Source organism: Symphalangus syndactylus, chromosome 9 (assembly GCF_028878055.3).
Source record: "Symphalangus syndactylus isolate Jambi chromosome 9, NHGRI_mSymSyn1-v2.1_pri, whole genome shotgun sequence".
In the NCBI taxonomy this organism is placed as follows: domain Eukaryota; kingdom Metazoa; phylum Chordata; class Mammalia; order Primates; family Hylobatidae; genus Symphalangus; species Symphalangus syndactylus.
In genome coordinates, this window is record NC_072431.2 from 118,665,405 (window position 1) to 118,683,429 (window position 18,025).

General features: G+C 35.6%; 2 protein-coding genes across 18 annotated transcripts in view; one reads left to right on the forward strand and one right to left on the reverse strand.

Annotated features, from left to right (window-relative positions):
• The window catches only part of HACD4 (3-hydroxyacyl-CoA dehydratase 4), a 29,253-nt gene extending 20,702 nt beyond the window's left edge, over positions 1-8,551 (forward strand). The window contains exons 6-9 of one of the 2 annotated variants that reach the window (XM_063609853.1): positions 22-127; positions 683-735; positions 3,407-3,532; positions 4,434-8,054. In XM_063609853.1, the coding sequence (XP_063465923.1) occupies positions 22-127; positions 683-735; positions 3,407-3,532; positions 4,434-4,516 (368 nt within the window). In that variant the 3' untranslated portion in view covers positions 4,517-8,054. Of the gene's footprint in view, positions 1-21; positions 128-682; positions 736-3,406; positions 3,533-4,433 lie in introns of both variants that reach the window. The other variant, XM_055294117.2, reaches the window with a different exon arrangement.
• Positions 8,552-15,471: 6,920 nt separating this feature from the next.
• Positions 15,472-18,025, reverse strand: part of FOCAD (focadhesin) — a 322,164-nt gene continuing 319,610 nt past the window's right edge. For all 16 annotated transcript variants that reach the window (XM_055294111.2, XM_055294104.2, XM_063609849.1 and 13 more), the window contains one exon: positions 15,472-15,860. In XM_055294111.2, coding sequence (XP_055150086.1) covers positions 15,787-15,860 — 74 coding nt within the window. In that variant the 3' untranslated portion in view covers positions 15,472-15,786. The remainder of the gene's footprint in view (positions 15,861-18,025) is intronic.

Here is an 18,025-nt window from a genome sequence, read left to right on the forward strand (position 1 = left end):
CATATTTCCCTTGATGCAAAGAGGCAAAGTTGAAGAGGGAAGCAGCTCTGCACAGTAGACAAAATACTGGACAAAAAGCAACGGCATCTGAGTCCTTCCCTTCATTAACTCACTGTATGAGTTTTGGGTAACTCATTTAACCTCTCAGAGTCTGCTTATTCACCAAAAAGAGGCTAACATTTAGAGATTCTATGATTTTTAACTTTTAATGCACAGAAATTCAGTTCCCTCTGGTGAGTCTTTCCCACTTAACATTTACCATGTATCCTACCCTCTCTCAGCAACTAGTTAACTCTACCTTGAGATTAATCATCATTTTCTGAGGGAGGCATTCCCTGACTTCCTCAACTGAGTTCCCCTGGGTACAGCATCATGAATCTTTTATAGCAGGGGCCCCCAACCCAGGCCATGATCCCAGTCTGTGGCCTGTTAAGAACCAGGCCGCATAGCAGGAGGTGTGCAGTAGGCTAGCAGGTGAAGCTTCATCTGTATTTATGGCCACTCACCATTGCCCACATTATTGCCTGAACTCTACCTCCTGTCAGATCAGTGGAGGCATCAGATTCTTATTGGAGCACAAACCCTATTGTGAACTGTGCATGTGAGGGATCTAGGCTGTGTGCTCCTTATGAGAATCTAATGCCTGATGATCTTTCACTGTCTCCCATCACCCCCAGATGAGACCATCTAGTTGCAGGAAAATAAGCTCAGGGCTCCCACTGATTCTGCATTATGGTGAGTTGTATAATTATTTTGTTATTACATTGTAATAATAATACAAATAAAGTACACAATAAATGTCATGTGCTTGAACCATCCTGAAACCATCCTTCTTCCTCCGGTCTGTGGAAAAACTGTCTTCCACAAAACCAGTACCTGGTGCCAAAAAGGTTGGGGACTGCTGTCTTATAGGGCTTATATCAGCATAATTACACATTTGTATGATTCTTTGATTAATGTCCATTTCCTTGACTAGACTCTAAGCTCTGGGGGGTACCAGGATGTCTGTGTCTGTTTCTTTGCTTCCTTCCTTTCTCTTATGCACCAGTATACATGCTCAATAAACACAGAATGAATTATTGAGTATGAGTAGGCTAATTATCTAGCCTAAATATAAACCTAAAACTTAAGATCAAATCATTCAGATCATCAGTTAGCAGAGTTTGAGGATATTTGGAGAATATATGCTTTCTTCTGCAATGGATTTGGTAGACTGTTAAAGTGCATTCTGTAAGACATGATTAAAGTTTTCAAAATTGAAGACATAAAATAAGAATGCATGTTAAGGTAACTAAGGGAAAAACATAAGGACATAGTGTTTAACATAAAATGATGATGACATTGACAATAATCAAAGTATATAAAAGCCAGTTATAAAACAAAAACACATATTTCTATCTATTGATAAGCAGATAAAAAGAGCTTAAGTTATTGTAAATCATGTTAGAATTTCTAAATTTGTTTTGATTCAAAAGGAAGAATTATTAATTTTGGAATAGACTATGCCAAGTGGATCTAAAGAATAATTGTCTTGAAAACAATAAGAACCTGACTGTCCATTCTTTAAGAATCAAGTAACCTCTCATTGAAATATCAAATATAAATCATAGTACTGTAGAGAATATAGAAAGAAAATGGGGAGCTGTTGGTCAAAGGGTACAAAGTTTGTTAGGAGGAATACATTTTTGAGATCTAATACACAGCAGGGTGACTGTACTTAATGTATATTTCAAAATAGCTAAGAGTAAATTTCAGATCTCACCACAAAAAGTAAGTGAGGTGGTAGATATGTTAATTAGCTTGATTTAATCATTCCACATTGTACACATATATAAAAATATCACATTGTGCTTCATATATGTATACAATTATGATTTGCCAATTAAAACAATCAAATTTAAAAGAACATATAAAGGAATAAGGTAGAAATATGACTAATCCCTTCCTAGGAATAAGGGGTGGATAAATGTATAGGAAACTTTTGCATTCTTGTTATTCCATAATTCTAATTCTTGTCCTTTCTAGGAAAGCCGTGTTCTTTTATGGTTGCCATACAACCCTTATTCTTTTATTAACTTCATAAACTTATTCTTGCAGTTACAAAATAAGGTATATGCAGAAAATAGTCTAGAGATATATATGACAAAAATGTCAGTAATGCTCTGGATGGTGGAATACAGATAATTGTAATTTTATCTTTCTATGTTTCTGTATATGTTAGATGTTCCAAAGTATAAAACTGCGCAGTTAAATAAACCTACTAAACTTTTGATAACTTTAATTTTAATAATTTTTAATAACTATAATTTCCCATCTGACAGATATAAGACAAAAACAAAGCTTATGTAAATAACCAAATCAACTAATTATACTGATAAGACGCTAGAGATATAGGTGCGGCCTGTGTTAACCTTAAACTGCGTATTTGGTGTCAGTGGCAGATCCTGCACTGATGCTACTCATACCTCTGCTTGGCTCTAACAGTTGTGAACTCTTGCCTTTTTTTTAATCTTTCTCTTTTTAAAAACTTTTTATGTAGGGATAATTTTGACCTATAAGAAATTGCAAAAATAGTGCACCATTCCCACGTACCCTTTACCCAGCTTACCCTAATGATAACATCTTACATCATGTTAGCATATTAACATTTCATTGCATGAAATGTTACCAAAAATATCTATAAATGGGATACAATGTTACTGAACTTTAATCTTTTTTTACCTGATACCAGCCCCCTCCCTCAAAATAATTTAGGCCAGCATTTCTCATAGAGTTCTTCAAAATACTTAAGTACTACTGGTGGTTAAGGAGGAAGAAGGAGATATTCTAAGGCCAGTTACATTGAGGAAAGGTTAGGTGGTATTTTTTTATTGCAGAATTTCTCACAATGTTAATATGTGTTCTACTATGTTAATATGTGTTGTGAAACTCTAAGGAAAATATATGCACCATTTTCCAAGTTCATCTCTCTATCACCCCTATTTGTGGCTAGGTGGACAAATGTATTTTGAGATAACATTTTAAGAAACATTGTAAATTCTTCTTCTGTAGGCACGATAAGGTATACTATGGACAAACATTCAACAAGTCATACTGCTGTAAGCACTTTGCCAACTTAATCATTTCACAGATTTCTTTTTTATTTTTATTTTTTATTATACTTTAGGGTTTTAGGGTACATGTGCACAATGTGCAGTTTTGTTACATATGTATCCATGTGCCATGTTGATTTCCTGCACCCATTAACAGATTTCTATATTAAACTAGGTTTAGCAAAAAGATTCAGCAACTATTACAAAACTGCCATTATCAAATTCAAAATATCCTACAACTATGAAGACATATATACACATCCCTGTAACAACTTAAGGAGGAAAACCTTTACGATGCCTTTCTTTTTTAACAGCATTTGCCATCTATCAATCGCTGCCTTATTTTGAATCATTTGGCACTTATTCCACCAAGCTGCCCTTTGACTTATCCATCTATTTCCCATATGTGCTGAAAATATATCTCATGATGCTCTTTATAGGTAAGTGGCTTTTTTGGTCTTGTTTTTGCATTTTTCCTGTACTTTTTGGTTAGTGCTTGCCATCTACCTTAATATACAGGTTGGTAAACATAGGAGAGACCAAAGAGGAAGCCTGACATAATGAACTAGATCTTGTTAGTAAAGCCCCTGGAGGTTATAATGCTTTTTGCAGGGCATCATGGGATCATATATTTCACTTTCACTGTACAAATAAGAACAATTTTACTATCAGAAAATATAGCTGCATTATGTATGAGACATAGAAGTTTTGACCATGTGCACAGGTATCTACAAACAAAACCTAGATGTCAAACTAAAAAGAATTGGCTATTTCTGATTTTTCCATTTATATCCATTTTGTTTCTTGTTTGTTTGGCTTTTCAAGCTAGCACTTCATATCAGGCAAATGGGAGTCGGTGTTACAGACTCAAGAAAAATGTATGGAACAAAAACTTACCCTTGAATAAATTTGATCATTAAACCTAATCATTTTCCAGGAAATTGGGGGAAAAACTTTCACTATTAAATTTTTGTTTTCCCAGCTCTACCCTTCACAAATCTCCAAAATAATGATTATCTCTAGAAGGTAACAGATATCAAACATATGAACAACATATAGAGAGAAAAGACAAAAATGTGAAACTTTAGAGGGAGGTGGAGAGAGCTATGCTAAAGAAAGGAAGACAATTTCTTGCATTAAAAAAATTAGGATGGAAGAGTTTGATTTACCTCTCTTTCTGCATAAAATCTGGACACTTCTTTAAACATTCCTTCTCACATCTCCCTTGCAAGTGTCTTCTCCCTGGATTCGGGCAGCACTCTGACTGTATTTTAAAATCATTGTTCCTTCCAGAGAAATAGTTAACCTTACTTACTTTTGCAACTTCTTTCTCCACGTTAGGTATGTATTTTACCTACAGTCATCTATACTCAGAAAGAAGAGACATCCTCGGAATCTTTCCCATTAAAAAAAAGAAAATGTGAAGTACAGCACTGCAGTGTGACATAAGAAAAGACAGGCTGTGGATTCAGCTGCAGTAAATACAACACAGGAAGCATTCTGGTAGAAAAATACCTTGTATTTGATAAAAATCCATTACATGAAATAACTGCACATACCCCCAAAACTCTAGACATAACAGGCTATGTTTTTCACACATTGTATTTTTAAGACATATATATTCTCCATATCCTGCTTCACCAAAATTCCTGCTTCATTTGGATTTTATACAAGTTACACTTACACTGTATGAAGTCTGATTATTTTCCTGTAAGTTTAATGAGAAATAGAAAATTAACTGCAATAGATTCAATTAAATTAAGAAACCAAACTTGATAACCTAAATTACATGTATTCTTTTTCACTTCCAAGTTCCCAAATAGATCTGTAGGAGAAGAGGGATGGAAAATATATTCCACAGTTGCCTAGAATAACATATTTTATAGACAGATGTCTGTCTTCAGATCTAATAATACTCACCCTAAACATTAGATATGTTTAGAAAATTAAATATCTTTCCAAGCCCTATGTCTTAGCTCAGGTTGCTATAATAGAACACCATAAACCGAATGGCTTAAACAACAGCAAACACTTCTCACAGTTCTGGAGGCTGGGAATTCCACTCAGGATCAAGGCATCAGCTAATGCAGTTTCTGGTGAGGGCCCTCTTCCCAGTTTGCAGATAGATGTCCTTCTGTGTCCTCACATGAGAGAGAGATCAACTTTCTTGTGTCTCTTATAATGGCACTAATCCCATTCATGAGGGCTCTACCCTCATGATCTAATTACCTCCCAATGGCCCCAACTCCAAATACCATCATACTGGAGGTTAGGGCTTAACACATGAATTTTGGGGGAACACAAAGATTCACTCCATAGCATTCTGTACCTGGCCCTACAAAATTCATGTCCTCCTCACATGCAAAATACATACATTCCATCTCAACAGCCTCAAAAGTCTTAACTCATTCCTGCATCAACTCTAAAGTCCAAAGTCTCATCTAAGTCAGATGTGGGTGAGATTCAAAGTACAATTCATCCTGAGGCAAAATTCCTTTCCAGCTTTGAACTTGTGAAATGAAACAAGTTATGTGCTTCCAAAATACAATGGTGGGACACACAAAGGGTGGACATTCCTATTCCCAAAGAAAAAACAGGAAAAAAGGAAGGTGTAATGGGTCCCTAGCAAGTCCAAAACCTAGCAAGGCAAACACCATGAGATCTTCAGGCTTAGGAATAATCCTCTTTGGCCTGATACTCTGGCTTCAGGACCCAATGAGGCAGAGGTATTGCCCCCAGGACTACGTTGGAGGAGGATGACCCCCACATCACCAGGCAGAAGCTGTCAGGCCTGTTGAAACCAAGGCAATGACTGCCCTTTTTGAAACTGAGAAGGTACCCCTGATGTTCTCTGAATCACCGTTCGGGGTCAGATTCTCCTTTTCTTGAAGAATAGTGTACATTCACAGCTGAATAGCTCTATGGTCCCAAATTCAAGAAGTCCAACAGTCTTCCCTCATTCTGTCCCATCTCCATTCCTTTCAATACAAACTGGCAATGTTCCTGCTGGTGGCTGATTAGGTTGTGGTTCACACAAATCTAATTGGATGTCTGGTCTGCTACACCCTTAGTGTTCTCTACCAAACATGTTTTCTTATCTTTTTGTAATAATGCAGACAGATTGATAATTCCCAAATCTTGTAAGTTCTGTTTCCATTTTTGTTAAGAATTCTGTCTTCATTTTTTGTCACATTTTACTTTACGCAGTCAAGATAAACCGAGGCACTCCTTCAACACTGGTTGGAGATCTCTTCAGTTCAGTATCTAATTTCATGCTCACAATTTTACTTTCCACAAAACACTGAACATGAACACAGTCATCCAAGTTCTTTGACATATTATAACAAAGATCACCTTTCTTCCAGTCTCCCATAACAGGTTCTTCATTTTCATTTGAGACTTCATCAGAATGGCCTTTATTGTCCATATGTCTACCAACATTCTCTTCATGGTGATTTACGTGTTCTCTATGAAGATGGAGGCTTTCTCTCCCACTTTCTTCTGTTTGAGACCTCACCAAAATCACCTCTATCAATCCCTTCATGGCAATATTGGCTTTTTCTAGCAAAAAAACTAGTACCTCAAAACTCTTCCAGTACTCTTCCAGGTGCTCTAGTACCTCAAACTCTTCCAGCTTGTATCATCTGTTACATAACATCAAAGCTGCTTCCACATCTTTATATATATATGGGTTAGCAGCACCGTACTTCTTGGTACTAATTGCTATCTTAGTCAGTTTGTCTGCTATAACAAAATATCATAAACTGGGTGGCTTAGACAACAAATATATTTCTCACAGTTCTGGAGGCAGGGAAGTCCAAGATAAAGGTGCTAGACAATTAAGTTCCTGATGAGGTTCCAAGGTGCTAGCTGATTCTTCTTCATGGTTTGCGGATGGATGCCTCCTTGCTATATGCTCACATGGTGGAGAGAGAAACCATCTCTCCCTTATTTCTTAAAGGTACTAATCCCATTTATGAACGTTCCAGCTTCAAATGCCATCACACTGGAGATTAGATCTTCAACATGTGAATTTAATGGGGGACACCAGCTTTCAGTCCCTAGTGCTCTGATGATAGAGTATTCATTAATGTCATGTATTCGTTAACATCTTGTAAGTTACTTGGGCTTTGATGCCTTAAAAGAAGACCCTGGACAGGCATGGTGGCTCATACCTGTAATCCTAGCACTATGAGAGGCTGAGGTGGGCAGATCAGTTGAGGTCAGGAGTTCAAGACCAGCCTGGCCAATATGGTGAAACCCCATTTCTACTAAAAATACAAAAATTAGCCAGGCGTGCTGGTGCATGCCTGTAATCCCAGCTACACGGGAGGCTGGGGGCATGAGAATCGCTTGAGCCCAGGAGGTGGAGGTTACAGTGAGCGGAGATTGAGCCACTGCACTCCAGTCTAGGTGACAGAGTGAGACTCCATCTCAAAAGAGAAGACCCTGATGAAAATGGTAAACCTTTAGCAAACACACAAATGATGCCCCATTCTGTATTCTTTTTAATTTTAAAAATAATGACACACACATACAGGATGATAAAAGGTATAAAAATATACTAAGTACTTTTTAAAAAGGAAAATTCGTGTTTTGGATTGTTACTGAATTATTGCTAATTACTGTAATGTAAGTCATATGTCCTTACATAGTTTTGAAAAATGCTTTCTTTGAAAATCTAAAAAAATGTGTGAATAACTGATAGTCATTGCTGTATCATTGATGTATCACTCAATTTTTGGTAAAGAATTATAAAGATCTTATCTAGAAACTATGTAAAAAGGTATTAAATATATTGTGATGTAAGAATGGGATAATAAAAATGTAATTTTAAAAATGGGTAACTTATTTCCACTAAAGAAAACATTTGGAAAGAAACGAGTGTTAGGCTACTTGAAATCTTTATAAATATATTTGGATTTTAAAAAATTATCCTTTTAATAAAAAAGCTACATTTTTTCTGCTTTTATAGTTATCTTCTAAATTTCAGAAAAATTACGAAAAGCTTTCGTGTGCAAGGAGAACATAAACCCTTTGCAAATTTTAGGTGAGTTAATCTTAATCACTTCAAATAAAGATGGCTCCTTACACTGCCGAATTACATGTACGATCAGTCACTAAAACAAAGAGAAAATTAGAGAAACTACATTTTACTGGGTCATTATATTAAAGTAAAATTTCATTATTAAACAATGCTTTAAAACCAGATTACCTTAAAAACTTCTTAAAATTGAAAACCAAAAGAAACACAAGTGAATTTATAATTATTTTAAAACAGAAAAGAGAATTGACAGTAATTTGAGATATCTGCAACAATTGTAACATAAAAAGATCTTACATTCCTTTGGTGACAGACACAATTGTTAATACTACTGTGGTTGGTTACCTATATTCACAATGGAAAGGAATACTAAATTTCATTATCAATTAGTGAAAATAAAGGTGTAATTTCTTTTTCCACTGAAGTATATGTTCCCCAGGTTAAGAAACCTAGACATAGTGAAGTCAAGACAATAACTATCTGGTGAATCAGATGTTACCAAAATCACAAAGTTGATGTCTTTGACTATCTGTCTTAACTGTATGTTCACCAAATCCCTATTTCATTTTGTACAGTGTAGACAAAGGCTTACTTTCTCAAATGTAAGTAACATAGATGAAATAGGAACCATTAGATATTTTGAAAGCATATCTAAGACAACTTTTTTCTGAAATTTTTTTTATTGTGGCAAAATATAAAATATACTATCAATCCTTTTTAAGTGTGCAGTTCAGTAGTATTAAGTAATTTATATTGTGCAACCATCACCACTATCCATCTCCAGAACTTTTTTTGTACCTTGCAAAACTTAAACTTATATCCTATACTCATTAAGCAATGGTTCCCTATTCTCCCATCTGCCCTGTCCCTGGCAACCACCAATCTACTTTTTGTCTCTATGATTTTGATTGCTCTAAGTACCTCATATAAATGTAATCATACAGTATCTGTCTTTTGTAATTGGCTTATTTCACTTAGCATAACGTCCTCAAGTTCCCTCCATTTTGTATATGTCAGAATTTTCTTCCTTTTTGAGGCTGACTGATAAGGAGGGACTTACTCTTGTCATTTTGCTATTTGTTTTCTATATAGCTTACCTTTTTTGTCCATTTCCTGCATTACTGTCCTCTTTTGTCTGTAGTTTACTTTTTTATAGTGAAGCATTTAAGTATCTTTCTCAGTTCTTTTGTGTATATTCTATAGCTGTTTTCTTTGTGGTTACCATAGGGTTACATTTAATATCCTGAAGGTAATTTGGACTTATGCCAGCTGAACTTCAAAAATATACAAAAATTCTGCTCTTTATATTTCCGTCAATCACTTCTTTAAGTTTCACAAAATTATATACACTGTGTGTCCAAAATCAATTTTTAAAAATGCAGTAGTCTCTGTGTAGAAAACAAAAAGTGGAGTTACAAACCATTATTACAAAAGTACTAGATTTTATAATTGCCCATGTATTTTTCTTTACTGAGATCTTTATTTCTTCATGTGGCTTTGAGTTGCTGTTTAGTGTCTTTCCATTTCAACTTGCAGGACCCCTATTAGCATTTCTGGCAGGGGCAGGTCTAGTGGTAACATACTGTCTCAGCTTTTGTTTATCTGGGGATGTCTTAATTTCTCTCTCACGTTTGAAGAACAGTTTTGCCAAATACAGGAAATGTGGTTGATGATATATTTTTTTCCTAACACTTTGAATATATGAGCTCACTGCATTCTGGCCTCCAAAGTTTCTGATGAGAAATCTGATAACCTTATTAAGGATAACTTATATGTGATGAATTGATTTTTTCATGCTACTTTCAAGATTCTCTTTTTGTCTTTGGCTTTTGATAGTTGTGTGGATCTCTTGGAATTCATTCTACTTGGAGTTTGTTGGTCATTATCTGGCTGTTCTTCAAATATTCTCTCTCTGCCCCTTTCTCTCTTTTCCTTCTGGGATCCTCACAATGTGTATGTTGGTCTGCTTGATGGGTCCCACAGATCCTTATACCCTGTTCACTTTTTTCCAGTTTCCATTGTCCTATTTTCATGTATACTGATTCTTCTGCTGCTCAGATCTGCCTTTGAATACCTCTAGTGAGTTTTTCATTTCAATTATCGTACTTTCCAGCTCTTGAATTTCTTTTTTGTATCATCTTAGATTTTCTCTGCATTGATATTACCATTTTGTTCATCCTTTTTTTTTTTTTTTTTTACTTTTTCCACATGCTCTTTGGTTCTTTAAAAAACATTTAAGGCAGTTGTTGTAGAGCCTTTAGTGGATCCACCATCAAGTCTTTTTCAGAGATAGTTTTTGTTTTTGTTTTCATTTGAAAGGGACATACTTTCCTGTTTCTTTGTATGCCTTATTTTTTTGCTGAAAACTGAACATTTCAATCTAATAATATGGTAACTACATCACACTAAGGTCACTAAGTTAATGGTTTTTTTAAAAATTATTCTTTACTTTGCCTGCCTTGAGCAAGTTGTTAAATGTGAGAATCCGTATTTATTTCAGAAGTACAAGTAGATAGAATCTCAATGTCCAAAATATTTCCCCAAAGAAAGAATCTTACAATTATTTAAGTTTACTTATGGAGAAAACATTTTAATGGTACTAAAGTGTTAAAATGATTTAAAATTAAGGTTAAAATATGCTAAAATTATCTCCCTTTACCCAGTATCCATCTTCCATTCATTTATTATTGCTTTTTAATAATTATAATGTTTCCCATTGGTTCAGATAATTTTAATATTCTTCTCAGTCGGAGTTATATGCTGATGTTGATATGACATGTTTCTCCAGGGTAGTGTTCAGATTGTATGTTCAGGAAGCAACAGCCACAATTAACAAGGTCACCTGTTTAGAATGCAGATTCCAGGGCTCCACTAAAGATAGTTGAATCAGAAGCTCTGGGAATAAGCTCAGGATCCTACCTTTTGATAGACTCCTCAAATGAGCCTCATGCACAGAAAAGTTTGAGAACCACTGCTTTTGAGTCTAAATTATTTCAGCTTTGGGCAGAAAGAAAACTGCTAATAAGAACTACTTATATAAAAGCCACCAATGTTTTCAGAACAGAGATGATTTTTTATGGCTTTAAAAATCCTTGACTAGTAGTCTGAACATGTTTTTAACATGCCAAATAAGAATTACTAACTAGTTTATTTTTGCTAAGGGTAGCTGGAGTTTTAAATCTCATCTAAAATAAGGTTAGTTAATTCCATATGAAAGTCAATTTGTAAAAATATGCCTTAATTCATCACATACATGTAGGTGTCTATTGTTACTTCATGGTATTCAGCTGAATGATGGGGTCTTGTGAAAGATAATGTGGTCTGGAATTAAGAGCTCTAGGTTTGATTTGAGATCAAGCTCCAGTATTTACTAACTGAATGACTTTGAGTTCCAGTTTCCTTAACCACTTAAAGTTATTATGAAGACCAAATGACATATGGTAAATTAAACTTTTGCAAATTATAAAGGGCTTTGCAGAAGTAGGACATTTATAACATGTTCTGTTCTTACTTCCTGATGGTTTAGTGATTTATATTCTCTGACTATAAGTTCCATGAGAGCAGGGATGACACATTTTGTTCAGATTGTACCCCAGAAACTTGTATAGTGGCACATAATAGACACCCATAATTGTGTGTGCAACTCTATCTTTAAAGAATACTACTACTACATCTAGAAATATATTTCAAGAAATCTATCGGCTTGAGTAGGTAATGAATTTCAATTGTATCTCAAAGGGTTCCTTATATTTAGAAGACATATAAGTTTTGGTTTTTTCTTTCAACTTATCTAAGTATCTTAACATGCTATGTCTAGAATGTTTTAATTGTTAAGAACATTTCTTAATAAACTTCCATTGTCTTCCCGAGTCCCCATATACATGTCAGAAATGTGTTCAAACATTACAGCTATTTATTTGCAGTGAAACACAAAAAAGTGATAACATTTCAATAACATTTTATAATTTATAAACCATATTTTTGTATTATTTATTTTAACCCTCACAGCTACTTTGTGAGGTAGATCATTTTATCCAAAAAATAAAACCAAACCTCAGGGAATAATCATTTTTATTCAGTTTCATATTTAATAATTTAGCTGGAAATGATCTTACAATTTCCCTATGTTTGACAAGAATCAGATGAGCTTCCTAAGTTGTAGTTTTAAAGAAGTTTTTACTATTTATGAAGATTAACAGATTAAATGCAAAACTCACAACTTTATAAATAATATATATGTATATTTATTTGTATATATCATACATTTAAGATGAGATTTTACAGTTTCCAGGATCACAGTAATGTATTTCCCCCAGAAAATATAAAAGCATGTTACCTCATCCAGGACCACAGCAGTGATGACACACATTCATAAACGAAGATGATGCTGTTGGGTGTCTTTCCACAAGAGTGATGAAGAATGTGAACGGTTCCAGCCACACTCTGTCCCCTAGTTCCATTTGAAGTGGTTCCTATGAATAGGCTGGCTGGGTCAGAAATACAAACTGACCAAACAGGGACCTACCCTCGGGCTTTAATGAAGGCCCCATCTCTTTACCAAATGATCTGATTTCTCTTCTAAAACAGCAATTTACTGAAGTGTTTGCTAAACCTCTAAAACTGCTACTTGCTTTCAAAGTTACTAAGTTACTTCAAGATAGTAATTGAATCCTTAAATCTGACTCCTTATATAATTACAATACCACTATCTCTGGTTAAAATTATTTTGGAGACATTAATGTCTCACAATTAACTTAAAAAAAGATTATTAACAGCCTTTTGGTTACCATGGAGCCATTACATTACAAATAAAACACAAAGAGGATTTTAGGCACTTGCATGGATCTTAACATCTGTTCCAAATGTATACTTTTCAAATCAAGAGTCAGAGTGTTTAGATAGTTCTGAGAGACCTATCAGGGCTGAAACCCCACACATTAATTTGTTAGTACATCTCAGCATGCTATTTGTCTTGGCCACTTATGTTTTTAAAAACTAACATTAGATGACTTGTAAGGAAACTTTCCATAAAGTTAGGAACATCTGGCCTAAAAATGCAGAGACTTCTGGTTTCTGGAGAATAAACTGAAAAATCCTAAGGGAATAATTTAATTCTCACCTGAGGTCATGCAGATAGCAAGAGAAAAGGTCTTATTAGTCTGATGATCTGTATCTTAGAATGTTTAGGTGTAAGAACCTTTGGAGTTTTGAATTTAGAATCTTTAGAGGTTCCCATGAATAAGAAAATACTACAAATCTTATACTCAAGGCTGCTCAAAATAAAAAGGAGCTGCGGAAAAAAGAATAAACATCTTATTTCCTCCCTTTTGTACTCTTCTGTTTCCTTGTCAAGGGCAGGAGCAGGGACAAAGTTTGAATGAGAAGAAACTGGGCTGAACTGAAAAGGGCAGTCTGGGGTTGGAAGACGAGGCTGATTCTTCATCTCTTTACTTAGGCATTGGCAGTCTCTGGCTGCAGACTCGAAAAATAGAGAGTAGTTCTTTGGTGCTCACTTCCTCTTTACTACTCCTGTTTGTCATTCATGTTGCAAGCTGGCCCAGGAATCTGAAGTCCTTCAACCCACGAAGACCTACTCATTTACACTACAGACCTAAACTTCTCAGTTCCAGAGGCCTACCTATATGAGGCAGAGTTGTTTCTTTATCTGATTATAGCAGTCTACATTAAGCATGAGTAAGGTTTCATCCATTGTGGGAGTTTTCATCTTAAAGGGGGAGCTGATGAGCCTGGTGCATAGAAAGAGCATTGGGTTCTCTGCCACTTACTAGTTGTGTTTGCACCATTTTAAAATAGAAAATGCCTCATTGTGGTATTGTTAAATAACATAATACAACTGAAAGCTCAACTGTTCTGTCATTTTGATATTTATTTTCTATCCGCTTTATAGGTATTTTGTCCCTCATTTCCTGCATGATTGTCATCTATTGTGCTTATTTTTTTGTAGTGAAGCATTTAAATACCTTTCTCATTTCCCTTTGTGTGTATTCTATAGCTGTTTTCTGACACCTAGCAGTGAATGTTAGATGAATTTCAACCTCTCATCAGTAGGAAATATAAGAAAGTGTATATGGATGGGAAGGAGAGGGAAGCTGGTTTCTAGAGTAAATTTTCTATCTTCTTGGCTTCCTTCAAATTCATTTTCCTCTAGCCTAACCTCTAAGGAAGTCATGTATTTGGAAAACAAAACTAGTAAAGCTATTTTTAACATAAGTGGCAGGTACAATGGTGACAACATGAAGGTACAGGCCACAGGGGAATAATAGAAGCTCCATGGTGGTTGAGCAGCACCAGGCACTGTGCTATGGCATGATAGACACAAAGGTACATTATTTCAGTGGCATAATTTTTCTTCCAATGATCCCATATATGTATGCATCAGTACGTTTATATGATTGGCTAAACACAGAGCCCAGATACTGGCTGTGAGAAGAGTCATTAGCAAATAGACCAAAATTTAAATGCTGGCTGAGTCTCAAGCCATTGAATAAAATGCAACCCTTGAGAATATAGTCACAAACCTGCATTTACTTTAGTCCAATAGTCACCCTGATTAAGAAAGAGATTTGTACTTATTTAAAAAATTGATCTTCAGGGGAGATATTTGTCATTTTTTTGCCAGCCCAGCACCCCATTATCTTTCTTCTGGAGGAAACCCAGTTCAGGTGGTTTGGGTAGGTATGCCATGGCCCCTCTCTATCCAGAGACTTAGGAGTGGACATATGACCCAGGCCAGGACAGTTAGCATTCCCCACCTCCCTGGGCCCAGATACTTGCTCAGAGACTCACATGTGACCTACCTCCCTGGGCCTAGGCATCCAGTCTGAACCAGAGTCTTCTTCATGTTGCTTCTGCTGTATCTGTGGGCAGACACCTTTCTTTCCCTTTGAGGTCACTGGCAGACATCTTGCCAGCTATGAGGAATGATTCTGAGAGGAACAAAGCCTGATGGCATCACTTGATTCACTGGATGCAGCTGTGTCAGATGAGATCTACTCTTAAATTTCTTAGTTTGTGAATTAATCTTTGGCTGAAGCTATCTGGAATCACAACTTTCACTTGCATTCAAGAGAACAAAGCATAAGGAAATTATAGACACCATTAATGAATCTGATTTAGCTAATATTCAATGTTATGCTTATTATTTAAATGTGTATAGCAGTTCCAAGAGAGTGTTTTATCAATAAGGAAATTTGTCTAACTCATTGAGTCAATGAATCTCCTCATGGAGATTCATGGAAAATAGATCCTAATGCCATTGTCACCAAGTAGTCCTGGCACCTTCCCCCATGCCTTCAAACAAAAGTCACACGCACAAAATTGACAACATTATTTTACTGGAATTTAGCAGGGAGAAGATAATATCTTCAAGTTTTCACAAAGAAAATCTCCACATTGAACTCTAGCCAAATAAAGAAAATCCAAGTTCCTGTTTCAGTCTCAACTGGCCTGGGTACTAAAGCAATGCACTCCTCTCTTAGGAGGCATGTGTCAAGCTGTCAGTGATGTGGCCACCTTTTCATGAACCTTAACTCTCTGCATCATGTCTCAGCAATACCAGGCACGAATTCTGAAAAACTTCTTCCACTTATATGGTTTTCCTCATCCAGCTGCTGGATACTGCAAAACTGTTCACCAACCATACGCTCTGGTCCATACAGCTTTCTTCTTAAACTCTGGGAGAACTCTCAAGGACAGCAGGGTGGCTAAGGAGACAAAATATAGGTATAGCTGCATTTGAAAAGGTCATTTTGATCAAAAAGGTGTCAGAACAGAATTTGTCTTTTTCTCACTTGGCTAATGTTCAAGACTAGGGAGTTCCATCAATATTTTGGCAGAATTTTAATGGTAGAAAACGATTTGTAAATGTTGGGGGGAAAGTTGTTGTTTTTTTTTTTTAAGTTACCCTGCAATCAGTTAATGGGAAATTTTGCAGAATTAAAATGAAAGCTGACTTCTGGGATGCTGGTGATGTTTTTTTTCTTGATGAGGGTGCTGACTACATGGCTGTGTTCCCTTTGTAAAAATCTACTTACAATTTGTGCTCTTTTCTACATGAATATGGTATTTCCATTAAATATTTACTTAACGCTAAAAAACAACAATGAATAACCTGACCCTATAATAAAGTTAGGTTCATGTACTCAATGGAGCAAGTATGACCATACTAAAGTATATCTGAACATCTATCCCCGAACTATTTCTGATCTGTCACAGGTCCCTCAGGGATCAATTTAAAATAGGAAGTTCTGTGTACTTCCTTTAAGTAACTTTTTATATATCTTATTTTAGAATATTAATACAAATGTATTGATATTTTATTTGAAATATAATAATATGAAGGAATGTAGGTAAGCCAGAGTTACACAATTATTTTATGTGAATCTACTAAGCCTACTATATAATCGAGTCAATATGAGCTTCCTTGGCCCAAATGACTGCTTTCCTCATCCATATGTGTTGTTATCTTTGTAACCTAAGAGAGTATATCTTTGGAGCAACCAACGTTATTATGGCCATTAAAAATGAGCACAAACTCTGTGGGGCAAACAGAGTAAGCCCTAGCAGCAAGTCTCTAGGGATGGATAATGTGAAAACATGTCAGACCACAGCCCTGATTTTCAGTGAAGTTCTGTGGTTTATCAGAGTCATGTGGGAGCACTGTTGCAGCACACACATGCCTCCCACCACTTTGAGGAGACAGATTACAATCAATGAATTCTTACTTATTTGGCAACCAATAAACTGTACCATAGTAATAGGTAAAATATGGATCATACACTGACTCCAGGCTGACCAGATAAATTATCACAGAATAGGCCAACAGGCAACTTTCTGAAGGTGAAAGTTTCATTGTAGTATCTCACAGCATGTCAGAGACATCAGATCAGTGGCAGCTGCTGGCAGGCTCCAGACCCCCAGATCACCAGACATGAAGGACAAGAACAAGCTGTTGTAGTCCATACGGCCAATGCCCAAATGACTTCTCAGATCTGAGTAAAATAATCTACACAAGTTTTACAGAAAGATCTTCCATGTTTGTGGATCCTACAGTCATAGTTAATAAAGTCGGTAGAGAAGTACAAAAGACAGAAATCATTTAAATGCCTGAAAGTAGGAGAAGTGTCTAGTTCCCCTGGCAAGATACTATGAAGCTCATTAAAAACATTACTTGTAAAGCCAGTATAAGAACAGGTTTAGATGTTTGAAAAAGAATGTTAAAATTAAAAAGGCAGTATTTGAGCTATGTGTATTTTCAATTGTATATGATTATAAATATGTAAGACAACACATGCAGAAGGGGGCAAAAACTTCTTATGGAAAATATAAAAATTGTCATTGGGCAATGGGACTCTGGATTTCTCTTTGCTGCTTTTTAGTTTTCTGAATTTTCTGAATTTTAATTAAAAGAATATTTTACTATTACCATAAAACATTTTAAAACCATTTAAATAAATGCTAAATTTAAAAGCACTGGCATTCTTTTTAAGTCTACTTTCTGGTTCAAAATGCCACACTAAACAGCTCCAGATTAGCCCTTTCAGAAACCAATATAGGTTGAGCATCCCTAATCTAAAAATCCAAAATCCTCCAAAATCTGAAACTTTTTGAGCCTCAATATAACAACACAAATAGAAAATTCCACACATAAGTACTTAACACCAAGTACCTTCATTCCTGTACAAAATTACTAAAAATATTATATAAAATTACCTTCCGGCCATGTATGTAAGGTATCTATGAAACATAAATAAACTTTTGTGTTTAGACTTGGGTTCCATCCCCAAAGCATCTCCTTACGTATGTTCAAATATACCCAAATCCAAAAACATCCAAAATCCAAAACACCTCTGGTCCCAAGCATTTCGGA